General features: G+C 38.1%; 2 protein-coding genes across 6 annotated transcripts in view; one reads left to right on the forward strand and one right to left on the reverse strand.

The window, feature by feature from the left end:
- gipc3 (GIPC PDZ domain containing family, member 3) lies at window positions 1–21,158 on the forward strand. Of its 2 annotated transcripts, none has more exons than XM_085131935.1 (6): window positions 1–2,530; window positions 5,377–5,562; window positions 5,968–6,148; window positions 13,646–13,755; window positions 14,725–14,806; window positions 17,069–21,158. In XM_085131935.1, exons 1-6 carry the CDS (start codon window positions 2,237–2,239, stop codon window positions 17,218–17,220), a joined length of 1,005 nt encoding a protein of 334 aa, XP_084988061.1. In that variant the 5' UTR covers window positions 1–2,236; the 3' UTR covers window positions 17,221–21,158. The 2 variants fall into 2 exon arrangements, with proteins under 2 accessions (XP_084988061.1, XP_084988062.1); XM_085131936.1 differs by having other exon boundaries at window positions 14,728–14,806.
- The window catches only part of tbxa2r (thromboxane A2 receptor), a 10,152-nt gene continuing 5,660 nt past the window's right edge, over window positions 19,482–23,973 (reverse strand). For 3 of the 4 annotated variants that reach the window (XM_085131933.1, XM_085131932.1, XM_085131931.1), the window contains exon 3: window positions 19,482–20,442. In XM_085131933.1, the coding sequence (XP_084988059.1) occupies window positions 20,128–20,442 (315 nt within the window). In that variant the 3' untranslated portion in view covers window positions 19,482–20,127. Of the gene's footprint in view, window positions 20,443–21,521; window positions 21,656–23,973 lie in introns of all 4 variants that reach the window. The other variant, XM_085131934.1, reaches the window with a different exon arrangement.

Genomic DNA, 23,973 nt, shown 5'->3' on the forward strand with positions numbered 1-23,973 from the left:
AATGTGCGCCACTGCAAACATTTTAAAAAATACTTCCGTTAGCATTCATTTACCGGCTGTCCTTTAGTTTCGTTTTTACTTCTGCATTATAGAATCTTATTTGCACGATTTTTGTCTGCATGAAGTTACTGAAGTCTCAGTTTTACATGTAACAATGTGTATACATTAGGCTGGGTGTTAAGATAAAGATCCAGATTATCATGCAAGTCTGAGCATGAGAAGAAAGTGAGCTGTCCTTTGCTTAGAGGACTATCTACTATCTGTTGCTAAATTAATGTGTTGCTAGAAAGATTTCTATTACCAAATTCTGGACTAAATACTCGAGAACACCGGAAAGGTTCGCAACATCTTGGAAGGAAGAAAGGGAATGAGCTATATGAAAAGAGTTTTGTCACTTTTAAGCATTGATAGCAAAGTATTAGCAAGTGCTTCCTCATTTATATAGCATTACTCAACTTAGTATGACCTTTATAAACGTAGATAAATTACTATGATTATAATTATAATTATGAATATTACTAGCAGTAATGCAGGAACAGTAATAGCTGTAAATGTTGTAATAGTAACAGATAGATAAATATATCTGTATTTAGAAATGAGTCACAGTCTTGTGGACATCCAGAGTCTCAATAAAGTTCTTGTAAAACCTTCTAACAAATGCTGAAACTGCGGATGTTTCCTTTACATTTTTTAGTTAGTTTTCCAAGTTCACAAAATAGTTTCTGTTGAAATTTTATTCATAAGTCTATTTTTAAATGTATTGAACTAAAATGTTTTTTTTCCACATCTAGTTTTAATTTTTAGTTTGAATTGAGCTATAATAAACTTGCTAAGTAGTTTAAACATCTCAAACATTATTTTAGTATGCAAACATTTATGCAGACAGAAGAGAACATTGGAAAGAACCACTGTTTGGAGGAAGTCACATTGGCAGGGACATACTGAGTTGCCCATTTGGAATTTCCATATTTGAAAGACAGATAGTTTATTGTGTCCAGAGAAGGCAAAAAATAAATAAATTTAAAAAAATCCCTGATTTGCATCAGTAGTGCATCACACGGGATAAAGTGAGACAAGTAAAACTGTGAGAGGCAGCTGATCACATGGGCACAATGTCATGGAAATATATTCAGTCATTTCAGATAAGGCTGTTTGTTGTTTGGACGTCACCCACCATTCCTCATAGATAATTAGCAGAACATCTTTTACATATTGCCCTGCCTGTTTTTCTCAGATTCGAATGATAATAAAACTAAAAATGTCCCTTCCAAGCTCGCCCTGGCTTTTGTTTCAGTCTACCCCATGTTTGAAGGGTAAGTTTTCATCCAGTGTTTACTGTTACTAGCTGAACTTTTCAAGCACTTGATGAAAATTTCCTTTTTATTATTAACTGCGTTAATCACTAATACTACACTTCCATCTCTCATGGGTATTATTTGTCCATTTACATTGCCGTGAACAATATATGACCAGTGCTTGGAGTTTGATAATAAGATATACTGTAATACTCTTTATTTTAGTGTTTTTTAGTCATGTGTCAACACTTTCTAGGACACTAATTTAGATTGAGTTAATGAGTTAAACATCTATCTTTTGGCTTTAAGTGTAATCTTGTGTTGGTGTAAGTTGTCTGTGGGGTCAGAAAGGTCACTGCATCACTAAGGATTTACCCCAGCAACAACCTCTTTCATTCAATAAGGCCAGCGAATGGGGGCATCTTACAATGATATCATCTTACTGGTAACACTGGGATGTTGTCTGTGGCCAACTCCCAGTGGCCCACTTTGGTAGTTATACAGAATTGCAGGTATGCAGGAAATCTTCACACTTAAGAGGGAGGTTTACATATTCTAGGACGTGCTTGTGTGACTTCTCTGGATTGATATAAGGATTAGAATCATAACCACATCACATATATGAACAAAAAACCCTTTACTTGATATGTTTTGTGTGTGTTCGATATGCGTGAGCTCCCCAAGGCTCAGGTGTAACAAATACAAGCCTCAACTCAAAAGGTATTGGGTTTCTACCTGGTAGAGTCTGGCTGGCTTTTTTCAGCTTCTGTTACCAGGCTGCTCTCATCACTAATTTATGTTTTCTTTGCTGCAAAGCTTTGAGTAGCTGGTTGGTTGGATGGTTGGTCAGCTAAACGGTCGGGGAGGACAGTGTTTTTCTCTCTTTCTGAGCAGTGCACCACCAGGGCTCCTAGGGGAGGACCCAGCTTAAGTTGGGGCTGATGCAGACCGGAGAGGCTATGAGCCCGCAGGACTCCAAGGCAGCAGGGGCCGAGGCCACGGAGGAGCAGAAGGCCCAGAACCAGAGCCAGAGTCAGGGGTGTCCGGAGCCCACAGCGCCTCCGCTCCCTCCCCCTTCACCGCCACCAGCAGGGCCACCAGAATACCCCAGACCTAAGCTCATCTTCCACACCCAGCTGGCTCATGGGAGTCCCACAGGCCGTATTCATGGATTCACTAATGTCAAGGAGCTGTATGCCAAGATCGCAGAAGTGTTCAACATCTCCCCCTCAGAGGTACAACTACACTTGGCTATGGATGCAATAAAATAATAAAATGACATGTTCAGTTGTGGAAACACATTTTTAAAAACAACCATTTGGTTGTTGTTTTTTTAACCAGTAGAAATTCAGGACATTCAGGCTAGTTGTGAACAGGTGTTAGGTTTCCATTCTCTGCTTCTTCTTTTTTTTCCATGAAGCGCAACGATCATTTACTACTTACTGTCAGCCAGCATGTGTATTGGTTTGCACCTTGACCAGGACAAATAGCGGAAAGAAATAACCATATAAGGACTTCTTATCAGTTAACAAACATCTAAAGTCCTAGAGTCCTAAAAAAAACCCCAAAACAACAACAACAGGAGGAAATAATTTTATTTTGAAAGGTGATTAACCCACAAAGTAGGGTAGACAAAAAGATATTGTGTGCTTAGTCACTCATAGGAATATAACACTGCGCCTGTTTTTATGAATAGAACTGAATACCTATTTTTTTCTAACTGGAAAAGTAGTCATTCTCAGTAAATTCTAAAAGAATTATTTGACACATTAGATACTTGTTAAAGCTCCTTTAGACTTAAAAACGTATTAGAGCGCAGTCATGTAAAGTATCACAATTTGAGTAGATAGTATAACTTACAGTATATATATTTTCGTTTCCCTCACAATAATTAATAGACAACTAAATAGCTCACTTGTAGCTTTGTAGATGTACCAAATTGTTGCTTGCAATTAGGTTACAGAAGAATCTGCTCATAAAGCCTGTAATCCTTGAGTTGAGACCTTTACTGTGAACCTTTGGAAGGCCTGGATGAAGCAGTCTGTTACGGCCCTGAGTGCTAAATATTTAAAATTATTTTAAGATGGCCATTTAGATTAAATTCAGCCAGAGCAGGTGTTAATAGATGCAACAGTGATCAAAGAAAGAGTAGGAGGAAACAGTAAAACAAAACAAAAAAACAACATAATTAATAAAAAATATACACAAATGATTTGCACCAGTACACATATATAAACTGAAAAGACTTGAATGCAGCATTTGCTGCTATTTTTGCTTCATTCCATAGCTGATTGAACACACTTGGTAATAGAACATCACTCTTCAACTCTGGCCCTATCAGCTAGTTATCAGCTATCAAGGCCAACCATGAAGGCTTTCAGCATAACTGATAGATATAAATGTAAGATTAAGCCACGGAGACCAAGTTACATTTCATAGTAAATGACCTTGACGTTCTTGTCGGGCACCCGCCAACCATGACTGTGACACATGCAATCACATGAAAAAACATGCGGTACGCAATGTTCAACCTTGTTAAAGTAACCTTTGACATGCAATATCTGTTTTAGAAGGAAACAATCAACTGATCCTCACTAACACAAAATATGTGATTACTTTAGATAAGTGTTAAAATCATTCCCTTAGTATTTTTTTTTACTTTATCTTTTTGTTCTATTTACATTGATTTACAATACTAATAATGTATAATGAAATACATTTACATGTAGTCTGATATTACAAACACAGCCCTGCAACTCAGAAGATCAAGCTGTAAAAAGTAACCTGTAGCTGTAGAATATATTGCAAACACTTCCCCATCTGAAGTTGTCAGCCATGTCATGTCACATTCAAGAATTCAGCAATAAATAAACATACAAACAACAACAAAAAGCTGCTTACTAAGTGAGGAAATAATAGAGATTCATGAATTACCTTGCAACAAATACATTAACAAATACATCTTTTTTATGTGAAATATATTTGGTCAGGGTAGACTGCAAAAGAACAAACACTCTCCCTGCTATACAGAGAGACTTTATGATTAAATGTTACTAGTTTATTTACTTTAACAACATGCACTGTATAACTGCCTAAAGTCCAATTGCATGCAGACAGTGAGAAGTGTCCTTGACCTCAGATGGAATCAGTAGCAATAGTATAGAGTTATTGTAAAGCCAGGTATCAGAGAAGACTTTGGACTACAGTAAGACCACTACGTTTGCAAAGGCAGTTATTATGAATGGGAACCGCTCCAAGAAAAAAGTCAACGCAAGTTATCTCGAATTTCTGTTTATGAAAGAAAACTGAACTTTGACATCTGCTCGCACAGTTTGCGCAGCTCAAGTTCTCAAATAATCATGGACAAGATATTCTACATTTAAAGGTTCAGTCACACAGTGTTAAACATACTGTTTAGAACACAATTGATTCAATGCATGGGTGACGTTAAATAGGTGATCCTGAGAGCTTTTTTTTTTAGAAAAGGATTTGGATCTGTAGTGTGAATCAGCAACAAGTATGATTGTCTGATCTTGTAAAGCAGAAGGAAAAAAACGTGTATTACTACTCAACCTGCATGTATGTTGTGGCTTAATAGTTTTGTATGAAGTTGAAACTTCTAAATGAAGTTTCTTAACTTAAGTGCTGCACATATCGCACTCATAGCTGAAAACAACACGACCACAAATTCAGCTAAGCTTATTATTTGGCTCTACTGCCCTCTGCTGTCTAATGTGTGTACAGCACAGCTTGAGAAATTTCGATGTGGTCCATTTGCTTTTGTAATAAAACAAGAGGAAGTTAATGAAAGAACAAGAGAGGCTGCAGGGTTACAGTTTTATGGTCATGCCTTAGGTGGCAATTAGATTTTAATACCAACAAATGTGCTTAAATCAGTCCAGTATTAGAAATAATAGAAATAATACTCACATGCTTAATCTAACAAAGATCAGTCCCATAGCTTATTAATTCTTGTGAGTCTTTATACTGGCTACAGGCCATGCTTGACTCACTTTTTCACTTTACCTTACCTAATATATATATATATATATATATATATATATATATTCCTTCTCCTCAGATCCTGTTCTGCACTCTCAACTCTCATAAAGTGGACATGCAGAAACTACTGGGGGGACAGATTGGACTGGAGGACTTCATCTTTGCCCATGTAAGAGGGGAGACCAAAGAGGTGGAGGTGACAAAGACAGAAGATGCACTGGGTCTCACGATCACAGACAACGGGGCCGGCTACGCTTTCATCAAGGTGGATGAGAAGTTTTGGTTTTTTTTGTTTTTTTTTTACCAATTGCTGCAACATTTTGAGTTTTTTGTGATGATTAATAAGACAAAGCACAGAGCAGAAACTCCACTCTTCAGCTGGTCATTGCTACCTTACAGTAAGAGGCCACAGAGGTGTTCGAAAAGATAAAACCAAGGACATTTTTAGGACGTCATTAAAGTTAGATAAATCCCCTTTTCTGAGAAACTTTAACAATCTAACCAGAATAAAAGTCAAACAAATTAAAATATGTCATTGTAATATCTGTAATGATTACACTAGTTGTAATATGTCAATGCAATGTGCTTTCTCCCCCCCCCCCCCCCAAAAAAAAGCTGATAACTCACATCATATTCATATACTGTATTTAGTCAAATCTTTGTCTTTCAGAGGATAAAGGAAGGCAGCACCATCGACCAGCTGAAGACAGTATGTGTTGGAGATCACATCGAGGCCATCAATGACCAGAGCATTGTAGGGTGTCGGCACTACGAGGTTGCAAAGATGCTAAAAGAGCAACCGAGAGGCGTACCCTTCACTCTTCGACTTGTGGGACCCAAGAAAGCCTTTGGTAAGTAGAACATGGTGGATATTTGTTTTTGTTTAATTGTAAATTTAGACGTTAATATGGGTGTTTTGACTTGAACTCGCTTAGAGCCTTAGATGACACTGGGTCTGCACACAAAAACTATTAAAATTCAGTAGTTTTAAAAACATTCATACTAAAAGTGTCAGTATTATTACTTCCTGGCCTTTGCATTCACTCACTGACCTACATTAAAGTTTATGTCTAGTTATGTGACTCAATAAAAACCAGCAGGGTTCCTGGTGCTAAAACAATGGGAAAAAACTGTGATTTATAGCATGGCATGGCTATTTAATATTGTAAGCACGACAACTTCCCCTGGTATGACAGCCCACAGAAAGTGGACACTAATAGCTTATTGCCATCCTGCCTGACATTGTCCTCAGCTGTTGATGGGGTTAGTACCCCTCAGATGTTTTTCATAACTCATCAGCAAAAACAGAAAGAGGACGCAAGGATAATTCACTGGCGGTCTGTCAGTGGGCCTTGAACTCCCGTTAAACTTTCCAGCCACAGTTAATTGACCAGTGTTACAGTAGTCAGCTGCAATGACCACGTGTGAAGTATAAATTAAAAATGCAGAAAAAGAATGCAGACAAATGTAAATGAATTCACTTTGTGTTTATAGACTGAGTCTATAATACTGCAGAGAAATATAAACTAATAATGTTTTGCCTTCTCAGTTTTTATTTCTCTTTGTAAAACAACTGTCGTCTCACTTACTGAGTAAAATTTAATGCACGTGCACATATCTAATAAAAAAGGCTGTGAATGGTTTTTGGCAGTTATTGTTGTTGTTAACCCTGGGGAACAATTAATCACAAATCTCTAAAAGGAATACTGGAAACACCGTTTAGACAGGAACACATGCATCACTTACATGGAGGCAGACATTTATTTTTCTGTCCTTATGGTCTAATTCTCACTTTAAGCAGCACAACACTATCTGCAGTTATTGTAGTAGGGTCTCTACCTTACAAAATAAAGCACCTTGAGGTGACTACTGTTGTGCCTCGGTGCTATATGCATAACACTGAATTAATTGAATCCTTAATCTGTTAAAGAGTATATTTCACCAAAACCGGGTGTTAGGTTGAAATTGTTAAATGTTGTCATTGTGTTACTTAAATTTGCAAGTCTTGGTTCAAACTGTATAATCAAAGACATTCCTTTGTTTCTGACCCCCTCCCCAGCCTGTTGAATGGTGGGGGAGGCTGTAGTGTTTTATTATAGGCACATCCTAGGTGAAGGTTCTGTTTTCTTGTTTAGTAAACTTCCTGCCTTTATGACCCTTTGGTGAGCAGGAGGTCACACAAATGCACCCCCAAACACAAACACACACACTCACAGGCACCTACACACACTCACACATTCTAGCACATGCATACACACACATACAAGGGCCCGACACACCACAGGGGGTGTTACAATGGGTGGTGCCTCAAACTGTAACTGTATTCAATAAAAGGCTGCAAGGAAGGCTGTTTATTTGAAGTTGGCTAGGAAACAGGTGAGGAGCGCTCAGCTCCGAGAGCCTGGTTCTGACCAGCCTCCCTTGCTAGCAAGTAAAATCGATCGATTGCTGTTCGTCTTGCTTCGTTAATGGGAATAAGTCTCTAAACCAGTGCGGCCTGTGGAAGCACAGACCCAACACCGGGCTCCATCCCTACCTAAACCTAAAAGGGCTTCAGCTCTGTCCCAGGTCAGGGACAAGTTGCTGCTCCAAGTGGAGGACTAAGTATCTCAGGGTCTTGTTCACAAGTGAGGGGAGAGGGGAGGAGGAGATAGACAAGATAGACAAACAACAGACAAACTGGTGCTGCAGCTGCAGTGATGGATGCTGTGCCAGTCTGTTGGTGAAAAGAAAACTGAGCATAAAAGCGAAGCTCTTGATTTACCGGTCGATCTACGTCTGTACCCTCACCTAAGGTCATGAGTTTGGGTAGTGACTGAAAGAACAAGATCGCGGATACAAGTGGTGGAAATGAACTGGGTGGCCTGTCCCTTAGAGATTTGGTGGGGAGTTTGGCCATTCGGGAGGGGCTGAGAGTCAGGGGTGCTTCCAGAATTTTCTCATAGGGGGAGCAATATGGGGACCACTAAAAACATAACCCCCAAAACAGTTAATGTTTCAGTGCATAATGGGGTGTCTTCCTTTGTGTCGTGCTCATGTTTATTAAAATTATTGCCAACATGGGACTATCTTACTAGGGGTGCCACTAGGGGGCCAGCAAATTTTGGGGGGTGGCCAGTGCCCCCTGGTTTCCCCTTAGTTGCACCCCTGTCCAGAAAGGAGCCAGTTGAAGTGGTTATAGCATCTGATAATGATGCCTCGTGGGCGCCTCTGGCCATGTCCCAACGGGAGGAGGTCCCAGCGGCACACCCAGGACATGCTGGACAGATTACATTACTCGGCTGGCCTGAGAAAACCTTGGTGTTCCCCGCACAAGCTGGAGGAGGTGGCCAGGGATAGGGAGGGCTGGGCTTCTCTGCTTAGACTGCTGCCCCATGACAAGGCGTTGGATAAGCAGAAGAAAATGGATAGATGGATGTATGGCAGTGCGCTCATGAGAACAGCCTTCTGAGTTGCATGCCTAACCCCCCTGTCTCAAAAATATATAGTCAGCTTGTCAACGTTATGTGGACTGAATTGTTGTGCGAGAATTGTTCTGTGGGATCTGTTGCAAAGTAACAGCAAAACGTTTGAGAAAAAATGGAAAAAAGGAGCAAATTTCTTCTAATAGGGAGAAACTGATAGCAGACTCACGGCACGGCAGACTGCCATCTGCCTGGATTGTCTGGGCTTGGAGATGGGAAGGGAGAAAAAAAGACATAAACCATGCTAACACAGCGATAAAGAGTGAAGGGCGGGGGAGAGAGAAAAGACACAGCAGCTCATTTTTCACACTCTTGCAGAGTCACTGCCAAAGAAATTAAGTAAAGTAAATGTTTGATCCAAATGTACATGTTGTGCTTTCACTGTTTTATAGAGCTCAAAAGGTACTTTTATTTACATTTCACTCAAATGTCTGCCAGGAAATAAAAAGAAGTAGCTAGCAGGTTCATTAGCTAATAGTGATTTGACAAGCCACCTTGTGCTGTTTACTTTTATGTCATGTTACAGTCTGACAAGCTTGTTTAAGCTGACATCAGCGGCGCTGTGGTGCCTCTATGCTACACACATCAAATCTCTGTGCCTTTCAAACAGCAAAGGTCCTTATCAGCATGAGGTATCTCTTTATGAAAAACAGTGTACCTGTCAACAGTTCGGTGAGTTGTTGATTTATTGCATCCTCGTTACAATATATAGAGGAAACACCTTACTCTCCTTTCCTAAGTGAATCTGAGTGGTTTGGAGCCTCATTGTCCACAGCACGCTTATCAGACAGGAAACCAAATCCATGGTTAACTGGCTTACTTCCTGCAACAGATCGGTATCTCATAACATGTTGTCACATCTCTGTTAACAGATATTCCAGTCATTTTGAGAATGCCATACACATCAAAATACTAGCATAGAATAAACATGCATAATTATGATTGGAATGGATTACAACGTGGATTAGTTTGCTTTTGAAGCTGTCGTGTTTTCTTGTTACTGTTTTGTAGCTATCTCTCATGGTCCATGAGGAAATGACAATTTAGAACCCAAGCTGAGTGGCATCCCCATATCAAGCTCCTTTAATAAACCCGGCAACGTTCCAGTATATCACATTGTGCTTTCAGTCTCCACCTCTTTTGTACGTGTGTGTGAACTGTCACAGTGTGGTGTGACCCTCTGCGTCACAGTGACAAGAGCAGAAACAAATCCCCTCATCTCACTGGGTAAATCTGTCAATCGCAAGTCTTTCTAGGTGTGTTGGCAACTAAATGACTTGATTTAAAAATGAAAACATGCTGCCAAATGGCATTTTGATGGATTCGATTAAAAGTAAGATGATAAAGTACACTCGAATCCTAAAATTGTAGCACATGTTGGTTCTCATACTCACACACATAGAGTTTAAAGCTAAAGTTGTTTTTTGTTTTTGTGTGCATCATGAAGGTTTACTCAGTATTTGTAGAGTCTGTGGCTGGAGCTGCTGTATTACAAGGACAAAAAGTCACGTAAAGTTCAGCTCCAATCAAGATGTGTCATATTTATTAATCATGTTTGACTCGCAGCAGGACAAAGATGCTACATACAGTAGTTGCTTCTGGAGTATCAGATGTTTATACTGTTAGCATGACATAGCTGATGCTGATCTCTGACTTTACCCCTGAACTGTTATTTTCTCTTAGAAATGATTGAAATAACCAGATATGGATTTTAATGCAGACCTCAGGAGACCTGGGCTCAAACGATTTCTCTGGGAAGTATTTACGCATTGAGCATCTCTCTGAAATACCAGAGCGCTACAGCCATGCTTGTACCAGTGACCTAAATTCTAACATCAGTCTGCAAATTTTTCTACATGCAAATGTTCATTTAGGGGTTTAGTGTGTTAGTAGTGACCTTCAAGTGATCTGTTTTTCACATAGGGACAGCTAAGTTTGGATAAGTATTTTCCCCTATTACCTTCTAATAAATAAAATAATCATTTAAAAACTCAATTTTGTAATTTTGATTGCAATCTGAAACATTTACAGTTTTTCTCAGTCGCTTTGGTGCTTTTCTCAGATCAAAATAAAAAAATGAAAAGATCAAAATCTCAAACCCATTAGTGCAACCTCCACAACATTTAGTCATTTGTGTACATCATAGCAGCAATTTCTCCTTCCTCTGAACAAATCGCAAATGCTCTTGGACACCTATCAGTTGCTTTCATACAGTTCTCTGCCATCGACCACATTATCATTTGCTTATGTCATGTCAGTCAAAATGAACTATACTTTTGGATGCTAAATAGTCGTTCCCAATAAAACGAATAGTCTTTATTTCATTGCTTGAGTCATTACATACAAAATTGGTGAATTCGTTTTCAAATGCTGTCAAGCAAATGTTATACCTTTTTTCCATTATTTTTTTCCTGTCCCCGAAATTGAACAATTTCTCTCATGCCATAGTCCCTGAGAATGAGAGGGGTGGAGGTCAACTCAACAAGTATGTTGTTGTGTGGGATAATGTCCCTTTTCACTACTCACATCTGGTCAGACAGCGGTTTGCAGCACATGACAGAATGCCTGTTGAATATCTCCCTCCCTACTCCCCATTCCTTAATCCGATAGAGGTGTTTTTGTCTGCCTGGAGGTGGAAGGTTTGTGACCGGCATTCACATGCACAAATGGCCCTGCTAGCAGCCATGGATGCAGCATCCGTTGTGATGTAGATGAGAATATGTGGCCAGACAGACAGGAACGTCTGAATGTGACAGAATGATTTACGTATGTTCATTTACAATTTGTACTGTTATATTGTTCACATTTGTGCACAAAAGGGTGTTTCTCGTGTTTATTCTAAATACGCGACTGTAGAGTATTTTTCTTTTGCACAATGTTGTAGAATTACAAACATCCTACACAGTAAAAATGTGAAACATACGTATTCAGTGTCTCACTTACTTCCATAACTACAGGAATGTCTAACTGTACTGTAGATTTGATTGTACATGGCTGTGCAAAAACTGTATAGTGCTGTCTTGAGCATTTTCAGGTAGTGTCACCGAGTTCTGACCTTTTTTTGTATTGGAAGACAATGAGAGAATATTGTACACCGTCATAATGAAAACATGACAAAGCCATTTGATTATCTTGTTCATCAAGATGGTTCAAGACTTCTCATTTTGATGACACTGACAGTTTCATTGACATGAATACTTGCTTTTGAGGAATGGATTATTGATTTTGAGCAAGTGACCTGCTTTTGCAGGTTATCCACTTGGTTTTGCAGCTTGCACTAATTGTTTTGAGAAATACACTAACTGCTGTGCAAATGTTAATAGTGATGTGAGAAAAGCACCAAAGCGACTGAGAAAAACTGTAAGTATGACAAATAAAAAAGACTAAGAAATCAGGAAGGCAGGAAATTTAAAGTCCATGAATTTGTCTACTTCTCCAACAACTTTCCATAGTTTTTATACAAGAAAATGCAGGAAATATTTGCAGAAACACTTTTGTGTTTCAGTGAGTGTGGAAGACACACTCACTGAAATGACAGCTCAGGTACCTTTTAATCTTTTTAACCTTAGGGGTGGCTGTAGCTCAGGTGGCAGAGCAGGTCAGCCACTAATCAGAAGATTGGTGGTTCGATCCCCCGCTGCCTCCTGGCTGCATGCCATTAGTATCCTTGGGCAAGATACTAACACCATGTTTGCCTACTGGTGGTGGTCAGAGGGCCCGGTGGTGCCAGTGTCCAGCAGCCTCGCCTTTGTCAGTGCGCCCCAGGGCAGCTGTGGCTACAACGTAGCTAGCCATTGCCAGTGTGTGAATGACTGAATGTAGTGTAAAGCGCTTTGGGGTCCTTAGGGACTGAGCAAAGTGCTATACAAATGCAGGCCATTTACCATTTAAATCTCTTACTTTAGGAAAAGTCATTAAATTTCAGGCTAAAAAAATGAAAGAAATATTTTCGGCATTTTTAATGCTATCCAATGTCAAAATGGGTCAAATGTGACCTGAACAATATGTAAATGTTAAATATGTTTAATTTATTTTTAACAAAAGTATAAAAAACACCCTGACACTGACTTAATTCCAATTTTCTGTCAGTTATGGAGTCCCCAGTTCATCAACACTTTGCTATTAAAAACAAAAAAACCCAATATTCTGTAAAAATCAACAGACGAGGGTTATTTGAATGTAATTTTCTTTGTATGTGTGTTAGTGTTTCATTTATATTTCCATGGAATGATTGAAATGATTGAAAACCACCATTAATCAGATCTGAACATTTTAGAATATCTCTCATAGGTTCATGTGTTCATTTCGGTAAGATGAACACAGAATCATCAAAAATGTGTTGTTGTTTAAAATAAAATGGGGCTCAAAATTGCCCCACTGAGGGTTAAAGATATGCACAGCAATGCTGAGACAAATAAAAATACAAATCCATTTGAATTCACAGATGCCGGCAATGTTGCTTTTCAATTACTGTACAGTGTACAGATGATTTGGGGTGAACGTTTTTAACACAAACACATTCATCAACTCAACAGCCAACAGTGAGACTGGAAATTCATTAGACAAGAACCTGCTAAAGATATCATACAAACAAGACTGACTCCAGCACAATGGGCTTCAGTTTTTTAGATTTTCACTGGATGGGATACCACTTCCAAATAAGGAATGGAAATCTTTAAGCATTGTCTTTCTTTTCCAAAAAACTGTGTTGACAGTGATGTGTTGGAAGGAACACATCAGCCTCTTGGGAAAAAAAATCGAAGAATATATTCATAGTTTGCAAGAAGAAAAAAAAATCAATGTTACACAATTAACATCATGCTACTTCTAACCAAATAAGCATTTGACGTTGATTAATGATTGTTGTTCTGCGTGTGTGGTTAGACATGATTGGAATGAGGACTAGAGCGCCAAAGTCTAATGAGGGCAAGATGGTGAATGGGAAGGAAACCCTGCGACTAAGGTCCAAGGGTTCTGCTACAGTTCAGGAAGTGGTGAGTTTCACGTCCTGCCGGACAATGCCTGATTACATTTTCAGATGTTCTCAGTGTGCGTTTACACACACACAGAGCTCACATAGAGCATTTTAAATATCCTCTTATCAACACTTGAGTTCCTTTTTTTATCTTGTGTCCAGCACACTCTGATTTTTCTCTGTGTTAAGTCACACTCAAAGCTCACATGGGGCATCACAGACCTGACCTGAGCTGGAAGTAACTGAACTGTTTGACTCCTCTCACACACAAACAAGCAAACGAAACTATTTCACAGGAAGTGATCTTTATAAACAAAATTATCATTTCCTCCCACACAAATGTTTAATGGTTGAACCACCGATCATTTTGTTGACTGCCTTTTTCTAATTATGTCTCATGGTTTTCACACACTTGACACAGAGCTATAGCACCATATTAGTGCTTTTTAGTAATATTTTAAATGTGTGGGCTTTACAGTTTCAGTTTTTCATCAAATAAACCCTGTGGCAGTTATAAGAGACTAGAAAAAGAAGAGGGAACTAGTTGTGCATGTCTACACTTACGTTCATGTCTTTCATCTGTAGAGCACGAAATAAACAAGACTGAGTGTGATCAGATTATTTGAGTGAGCAGAGTGCTTCTTGTTTGATTTAATCAAAGTGTCTTAAATTAAGTCTTCTTTATTAGGTTGGAAAAAAAATCTTGGAAATCATTTTCTTTATGCTGCATATTTTACGTTATACTGATCTGGAATGAGATCAAACAGAATATATAAACATATTTACATGATTTCATAATAAGGATAATTACTCTATGGATTTTTAACACTAAGGACTTCATCATCCATAGATGCTCATATAGCTTTATAACAGTAAATTAAAAACAAAGTCCCTGACAAAGGAGCAATCCAGTGACATGCTGTCTTAGATCCTCTGCCACCATGTTTATCATAGTATTGCACACTTTTGTTTATATGTTTTATGCCAGCAGAATGAATTTGAAGAACGAGCCACCAAAAAAGTGGATGACCTGTTGGAGAGCTACATGGGCATCAGAGACTTGGAGCTGGGTAAGACTTGCCGATTAACATTTTTGTCCTTAAAATAAATGTAATCTTCACTAGTTGATAGGAAAGAGCTGCTAGCAAGGGGTTTCTGTTCAGCATTATTGGGTGAAATCTGATGCAAAGAGGCTTCTGCATCACACTGTTCTGATCACCCCTATTAGTAATTAGACTTGAGAAAATATGATGCAAATTGGAACCATGCAACTTTTATCTTACTGCTGAAACCAACACATTTCAAAGGGAGTGACTTTTACTTTGATAAGATAAGATAAGATAAGATAAGACCTTATTGATCCCACGACGGGGAAATTTTTGCGTCACCTCAGCTCAGGTACAGATATCAGAAGGAAATACAAAAATACAAATAAGTACAATCAATGAAAAAAGTAAGATAATACACTATATACAATGGTAGCATACACAGTATGTGATTATGGATATGGTTGGAAATATGCAAGACATAAACTATATAGCTTGACATAACTATTGTACCACTACTATTCCTATGTATAGACATGTACACACACACGTACACACTAAATATACATATGTATACATATACATACATATATACCTGCACATGTCCGTACACATGGAAGGTCCATTATGCATGAAGTGGTGACCGTGGATGTTCACAGTGTCCAGGGACTTATGACATCGTGATTGAGGAGTTATAGAGTCTAACTGCTGTTGGGATGAATGATCTGCGAAAGCGCTCCTTCCTGCAGCGAGGGTGTTTCAGTCTCTGACTAAAGGAGCTGCTCAGCCCACTCACATACTCATGCAGTGGGTGATGTGGGTTGTTCATGATGGATGTCAGCTTTACTAACATCCTCCTCTCGCCAACCACCTCCACAGACTCCATGGGACATCCCAGCACTGAGCTAGACCTCCGCACCAGTTTGTCAATCCTGCTCCTGTCCCTGTCCGTGCATCCACTCCCCCAGTTATATGATAGTCTCTGATTCCAGTATGAATCCTTCTGATCACTACTTGTTGACTAGTTAGCAGACAAGTCAGCATCTTCCATGCAAATGTGCTGGAAACAAAAGTAGCCACAGGTAAGGTTTTTGATGCTGGACCATGAGACTGCCAGCAACCACTTGGCAACCAGTTGCGGACTATACAGTTTTATTTAGCAACCAAGGGGTCACTGACCGGTCACTAGGTCTGTGTGAATGGGAAATTTACAATTAATTTCACAATGATTGTTAGCAACTCCTAGCAACCACTCATAACCGGTCAGGGAATACACAGTTTTCCTTAATGAATGGATGGTTGCTAACTGGCCTCTAGCCCTGTATCAATGGGGCATGGGCAGGGAAAGATCGAGTCCCTGACAAATGTAGAAACATAAAGGAACAAGCCATCAGGAGTTTGTTTTTACTCTTCCCAATAACTCAATGTAAACGATATTTAACCATATTTAATGTTTCATTTGACACAATTTTGAAGGATTTAGAATTTGGTGCTTTTATGGAGGAGAAGAAAAATGACAAAAATATCTTGTCTAGATGTGTACATGTTCTCAACTGAAGGACTTTGCTCAGTTGTCAAGGAGAGTTAATACTTGTCATTTCATGCTCAGCTGAGCAACCTAGAGCTAAAAAAGCTCCTGAAAAGAAAAACATTAAGTGGACCTTTTTTTTTAGTCACGGTTAATAATAGTAGAAATTGGCAGCATCACTTGCTTTCATCCTTACCAAATATCACAAGAACTGCACAAGGATGAATAATGAGCAAGAATTTGGGTCTATTGTGTTGAGAAGTGATAGGAAATTGCCCTTTCCCAGACTCTCAAAGCCAGTGGCCTGATGTTGCATGAACCTCATCTAAAGTAGGGCAATGATTTTACCCTGCTCTTTGCCCTGTTGCTTGCTTGGATCTCCTCCTAAAAAAATATGTTTAGTTTCTTTTTCTTTTTTTTTTTTTTTGAGAAAACCACTTGGGAAAATATAATTTACTAAATATGATTTATTCTCACTGACAGTTTGCATTAAAAAAGGGATGCTATTTCAACACACATCGACTGACATTCATGAATACACATCATTCCAGAGACAAGCCAATGCCCGTGTTACTGCCTGCTTTTGTAAAATTAAACAGAATTGCAGTCTGATTGTTTCTTGAGAAAAATGCTTGCACATTTTGTTTTTTTTTCCTTGGTGCCCCACGGCTTAAAGATTACAAGGTTACACCAGAATAACTGTAGATAAGAATTAGCAAATTATATATGTACATTGCTGTGTCCCATTTTCTCTGCAGCAACCACCATCGTGGAAGCGGGCAAAGACAAGAAGAACCCCGATGACTTTGCCGAGGCACTGGATTCAGTTCTGGGGGATTTTGCATTCCCTGATGTTTTTTTGTTCGATGTATGGGGAGCTATTGGAGATGTCAAAAATGGCAGAATCTAGATGTTTGTTGTACACATATGAGAAAAGAAGAGCTCTGTTCTCTGGTATATCAAGCTGCAAAAAGGTAAAACGTAGAAGTGCGTAAATATTGCCTTCCAGTCCCTATATTCATTTTGAATCACTTGCAATCATGGCCGCACTGTGATATTGTTTGAGAAATGAAATGTCGCTAATTTGTGCATAACAGATTCTTAATGTTCTACTAAACTGGACTGTCAAATCTTTACAAGAAATACAGTGCACAGTAATCTGCAGAGTAGTTTTTTAATACATTTGGCTAAATGAATAATCAGAAATTACTAATTCATCATCATTAGAAAGCTGTGATTGAATGTTTAATTAAAAAGAGATGCATTTAATAGAGGTCTTGACGTCTGCCACCAGCGTGCAACGGTATGTTATGAAACTGCAAGAGTTGGAATCAGCTGAGGAATCCAGAAAAAGCAGTTAGCACCAGTAAGTCTGTTTCACTTTGAAAGGAATTGCCGGGAAAACAGGAAAGAAACATTTACAGGACATTCAATCTTCCTCTCAGTTAGCAACAACTTATATAAGGTAAATAAAAAATTGTGTTTTGGATTTTACCAAGTGTTCCAGAAAAAGGCATTGTAGCTTTAAATATTCTCAGTCTTGCAGTAGGTGACTGACCTGACTTGAACTTACAAAAAAAAGTAAAATAAAATAAAAAATAATCAAAGCTGTCATCTAAAAACTGAATACCAGGGGAGTAATCTAAATGTTCCCGCTCTGCAATTCCTGTAGATTCCCACATGTGGAAACAGCTGTCAAACACCATATTCGAACCATAAGTTCCCACAGTCAAAAAGAAATCAAAAAAAATATTTTGGTGGATTCTTGTGCTTGTATGTAAACTCTTACTCTTAGTTTTCCTTAAAAAATGGAAATAATTTCTTGTGGTTGTTGAGAAAAGGAAAATGTTACATATTCACTTTAATATTGTACCATGTTTCACTGAGGGAGCCTTCAGTCTGTTTTAAAAAAGAGAGAGAATGCAAATATACTATAGCAGTTTGTTGCAGCATTTCATTATCACTGCTCTTAGTTTCAGTGTGTAGATCTTGCTTTGTGTTTCTGCATTGGTTAGTATATCCAGTAAAAAAAAAGGAAGCATTAACTTAACACTGGAGTGGCATATTTTTTCTGCCTTACCATTTTGCATACAAATTTTAAGTAAAAACCGAATGGCTAAATTTAAATGGTTTGACCTAAGATGTGATTACACGGTTTGAGCAATATCAGTACTCTTCTTTGTGTTGCCACTTGACTGCATTTCTGTATGGGAAGTAAAATGGTTAAATATTTAACAGCAACAAATATTTCTGTTTTATTGAGCCTTTATTTACGTGAACAATCAACATTTACTCCTCACTGTCACGGGAGAACTTTTATGGAGTAAAAAAAAAACTGTTGTGGAAGACTGGTTGAGTTGAGTGATATTACAGCGTGCATTACTTTATGTGCACGATGAGTGTAAATATTGCTCTCTTAACAAAACATATTCTCAGTGCACATCAACTTTAAATCTTAGCCTTGAGATCTCAAAGAGGCAGAAGATTTTATAACAATCAAAATAAAATACAATAACGTTCTCCAAATTTGAACTCTAGACAGTGTACTTGTTTAGGTTATCTAATTGTAGTTTATCTAGATGTTTAGGATGCACTGTACTTTCTCCAAGAACCGAGTCCTCCTTTTTAAAGGGTGAGTTCATTCAAATTATAAATCTTCACACATGCATTTTCACACTTAACCATACTTCGGCACAATAAATCATTTTTAATTAACACCTTCCATTCAGTTGAGAAGCACTTGTGCATTTTAATGGATGGTATACCAAAAAAAATTATATCTAAGTGACTACATACCAGTATTTGTTAGGGAGAATAAAGAGATGATTTCTGGAGATCATGAGAACGACATACCAGTTATCAGTAAAATATTAATTCGTTAAAAAAATACATACAATAACTTTGTCTACATGTGTTGTGTTATTGGTTGAGGCTGATCTGCGTTAAATTGTCCTGTTCTGCAAGGATCCACTTTGGAAGTAACTGAATTGAGACACAATAATCAATATGATTGTCATACAACACTGTAATAGATGATAAGCAATTTAAATCTTGTATGTAAAAAACAGAATTTAGCTTTCTTCCTATGCGACTTTGACCAAATACAAATCAAAGTAGTTGGGAATTTCAACTTATAATGAAGCTACCATCTTTTGATCCCTCATTTCTTCACATTTTCCAATACTAACGTTCAAACACATTGGAATTGCTAACACACTGTTTTCACTGCACATATTCTAGATAAATATACAGGAATGAAAGGTGGGTCAAGACTTTAGATATTTGTAATAATCCATCTTTTTTCCTCTTGTAAACATCCTTCAGCCCATATGTAACAGACAACCTTGAAACAGAATATCTCCCTCAGTAAAAAACAATGAAGTTAAATGCAAGAAACTGATCTTTTAGCATTTTTCAATCTTTTATAGGTTTTCAGAGTTTGTGACATGTTCAGTCAGAGTAACTATTAGCAAATGTATGTGAATATAGTATAATATGATATTTCTTGTTAACAATAGGAACTTCTACAATATTACAGTTTCTATATTTCAGGTTCATGGGACTAGGCTGCCTGTGGGTTTCCTCCTAAAATGGTTAGCACAACATCAGGTCTAAGCATGCATCAAACAAAGAGAAAACAAGATAATTTATCCTATTTAATGGTACATTAAATACGGTTAACTTAATGCAGCAGTATATCTAGTTAGCAGTGCATATAGTTAACTTCAGTGCGATGTATGGAGCTGAGAGTACATGTCTGATCCCTGCGATCACTCATTTCTGATCAGAGAAACAAACACACACTGTACCATGACCCTCAGTCAGGTGACTTTAAGGTAGATGGAGGAGTGACATTTGACTTTGTTGTTTCTCCTGTTTCATCTGAGCCCGGGTTGTTCCCTAATGAAGATCGTGTCAATCTGCATGCAGTCTCTTGAAAATATGGGTACAAAGTCATGATTGAGCTCCGGGACCAGTCAAAGCGGGGGTAGACTCTCTTAAAGACTGCCCTCCGGAACAGGATGTAAACCCATGGGTCGAGGATCTGGTTGCAGGTGGCAAAGCGGAGGTACAGCAGCAGTTTCCTGACCCCAAGAGGATCGCTGGAGAACACAGTTTGAGCAATAAAGACCTGGATGTGGAGGAATAATGTAGGGACAGACAGAGAAAAGCAGAAGTAAAGAGAAGCATGAAGGAGGAAGCAGTTGACGGGGGAGAAGATGGTAAAGAAAGAAAATAAGAAATAGCAAAAGGAAGAGATTGGAAGAAGCGAATAAGAGAAGCGAGATCAAATAGGTTAATATTGCAGATCCACACAAGCATTCACTATAAGTTATGTCTAGTTTAAAAAGAAAGGCTAGGCTAATTTTGTCATGGTGTCCCTGAGGCAGTGGCTGCTGTAACATAGCCTAATTACCCATTACCCAATTATCCACATTTCATGTGAGGCACAGCATTATTAGCATTACCCCAACTGTCTCCAGAAGGGGGAAAACATGCTAACAAGCTCCTGCAGGAATTAAAAACCGGCCTAGTGTTGCTTATAGTTTCTTTTCAAAATTTAGCTTGTGTCACAGTTCTGTTCTCCTGAGTTTTTACATCCAAGCAATGCAAGAGACCATGCAAGATGAAGCGTTTTTGTGAGGCAAATGCCTCTCAGTGGTATTGGTACTCCATGGGCTCATGTTTTGCAGAGTGCCAGTTAACATTGGCTTATTTTCATTTTCATAAACAAAGAAGAAAACTGACATTAAGAATAAGGCTATTTCATACAGGCTCAACTGCAGATAACTGTTGCTTGATTGCATTTGTCCAGTTCGCAGTACTTCCAGGATTTCTGCAGCTCTACTCCAAAGGAAAAAAATATTAGAAACTAAATGAAACGAAAATCTGCAAAACGAAAAGCTACCATGTTTCTGATGACAGAACATACGTGTGTTAATTTTTCCAAATTAAAGAACGTGCAAGGCCAAAAAACAAGCATGATGAGAAGTTTAATGGCTATTAACTGGAGAAAGAATGGAACGAAACTTTGAGCATATAAGTATTGGTTTGGAAGCGGCAGTGCGTGAAGTGGACTGATGTGTACAAATGTGTCATTTGGAGATGTTTAGGGCACGTGACCAACTAATTGGCAAAAATACGGTGCCATGGGGGTGAGCGGTGATGGCGGATGAGCAGCGTTAGATTTTCGTTTCACGTTTTACTCGCCTTAGTGGGGACACTTGAAATATGATGTAAATCCATGGGTCTAAAATCTGATTGCAGGTGGCCATTCGTATGCCGAACAAAACCACATTAGCATCAGGAACTTCAGAAGTCTTCATGTGCACCAAAATGTATATCTGTACAAGGTATCACACAACTAATGTTAGACCAGACTGCAGAAAAATGTGTGCTCCACTCAGGGACTTTAGTCCTTATTATTTTGTTCTCTGGCAAACTCAGTTAAAAAAATGAAGTTGTTGATTTATTTTTTTAACTATATATAGGAAAGCAAAAGTGTAAAGAACTGAATTATGCAATAAGTGATTCCTATTAGAAGTATAAAAATGATAGGTAGATAATGCAAGATAGGCTGAACGTAACTGAAATTGTCTAATTTATATACAAATTAAAAACGCATCAGTATCTCATCAGTATCTATAAATAATGCCTCCCATCGAAGGTCTGGGTTTTATTTTGAGTCTTGGTTGCCACACTGGACCTTTCTGGACTTTTTCAGCGCTGTTTGACATTGTACTAGATGTTTTCCTTTAAAGGCTCTGCTTCACTCTTGAGTTGAAATATGTCATCTCAAGTGGGGCATTAAGGGGCTCTTTGATCCAGGGTAAGTACAGACGGTTTTCAGATCAGCTAGTAAATAGGCTGCATCACTAAGAAGAATTGAAGCATACACAGAGGAGCAGAGAAAAGGAGCTTAGGGCCTTGTGGTGCCTCATTAAGGTTCAAACATTTTCAAAGAAGCGCTGGTAACAAAAAACTAGATAGTTAAGGTCATGGCGCGGTGCTTTCAAACATATGAAAACCATTTTCCACACAACAGCAGGTGGACACAGTAAAAGTAAGTGTGTCACCTTGCAGTATCTTGAAGATATTAATTTCCTATCACAACCTCATGATTAATGTTTAGTGAACAGTCTTTATAAATGTTTAGCCCGTCAGGCTACTTTTGTTTTTTATATATATATTCTGAGTATTTCTTCGATCATGAAAAAATAGAAAATTAATTGTCAAGAAACACAAACCTAGCCTAAAAGAAGGTAAAAAACAAGAGAGATCTTCTCCTTCTGTCTACAACAAAAGGCAGTGAATTCTTCCATTGGTCTTATGATCACACAACACTGTCATAGACCAGACTGCAATTATGGAGTCCAACACACTGTTACACTGGTTGAAAAAGGGCCAGATGTTTCTGTGGAGGGCAGTGACTGTTGTACAAGACCAGAGTGCTCCATTTATCCTGCAACATCACATCAGTTCACTCTCTGGGTCATCAGATAAATTGTTTCTTTCATATGAGGATTAGATTTGAAAAAGCTGCTGCAAATAAAACATTTCTTGACCAAAGACAGCTACTTTATAGAAAGTTAATATGAAGAGACAGGGGTGTACTAGTATTTGTTTTATGCACTTAATGTACACACAGTGTTATGTAACAACTCTTGCTATAACAGAACGCTTACATAAATTAGTCAAACAATCAGATGTTAGACTCATAAATAATTTGTCTGGCCCTTCAGTCTCATCTCCATTTCTGCTTGTCTGGAAATCTCCTTGGCTACATGTGTTTGACACTGAATTGCTCTACCTGAAAGTGTTATCTCTTTCTTTTCGGCTCTCTCTCTGACTCACCTCTTCTCTGGTGTTGTAGAATAACACAGGAATTAGCCGACTGACTAGTCATTTCCAGTGTCATTTCCAAGCATAGAAATGACATTGCTTGTTAATTATTATTTGTAGACTAATGGAAACTGGGCATTTTATTGTCCAGTAAAATGCCAGAGTGCTATATAATTGAAAAAGATACAAAAAGCATTTTTTTTTAACAGAACAATATAGCACCTTAAATAAACATAGAAAATTACACCCCATTATATGTGGAATTGCAGTGTTGTGAACAAGAAAACAGCAGCACTAATGTGACTTTAATTATAGTTTGCTGTTCCAGAACATGAGGTTTACTAACTATTAATGTTATAGACTGGAAAAATTATGTAATTCCTCATGCTGTTTGAAAAGATAAACAAATAAATAAGAGAAGTGCTAAGTGCCTAGCTTTACATGTTTTTAACTCACCAATTTAAATGTAATCATGGCTAAAAATTTTTTATAATTTTGCATGTGACTGACAGCTGGGTGCTGACGTAGGTAGCAGTAGTGGGTAGCTGTGTGCTAGGCTTCACCTCAACTGAACTGAGATATGGAACTGGATCTCTCACCTGTTTCTAAGAATATTTTTTTTAAAATAATTCTTAGTAATCAGTTTAATAACAGAAAATGTTATTGTTTTCCCTGTTTTCAAGATAGTTTTTGTTTATTTACGCAATATGAAACAAATTCAGTTTTTTAAAATTATAGCATAAAATCCTTTGTGTTTAATACTAAAATTAAAAATCAAGATTAAAAACAAAAAAAATCAACAACAAACAATAACAAAAAA

This window comes from Neolamprologus multifasciatus, chromosome 15, assembly GCF_963576455.1.
Source record: "Neolamprologus multifasciatus chromosome 15, fNeoMul1.2, whole genome shotgun sequence".
In the NCBI taxonomy this organism is placed as follows: domain Eukaryota; kingdom Metazoa; phylum Chordata; class Actinopteri; order Cichliformes; family Cichlidae; genus Neolamprologus; species Neolamprologus multifasciatus.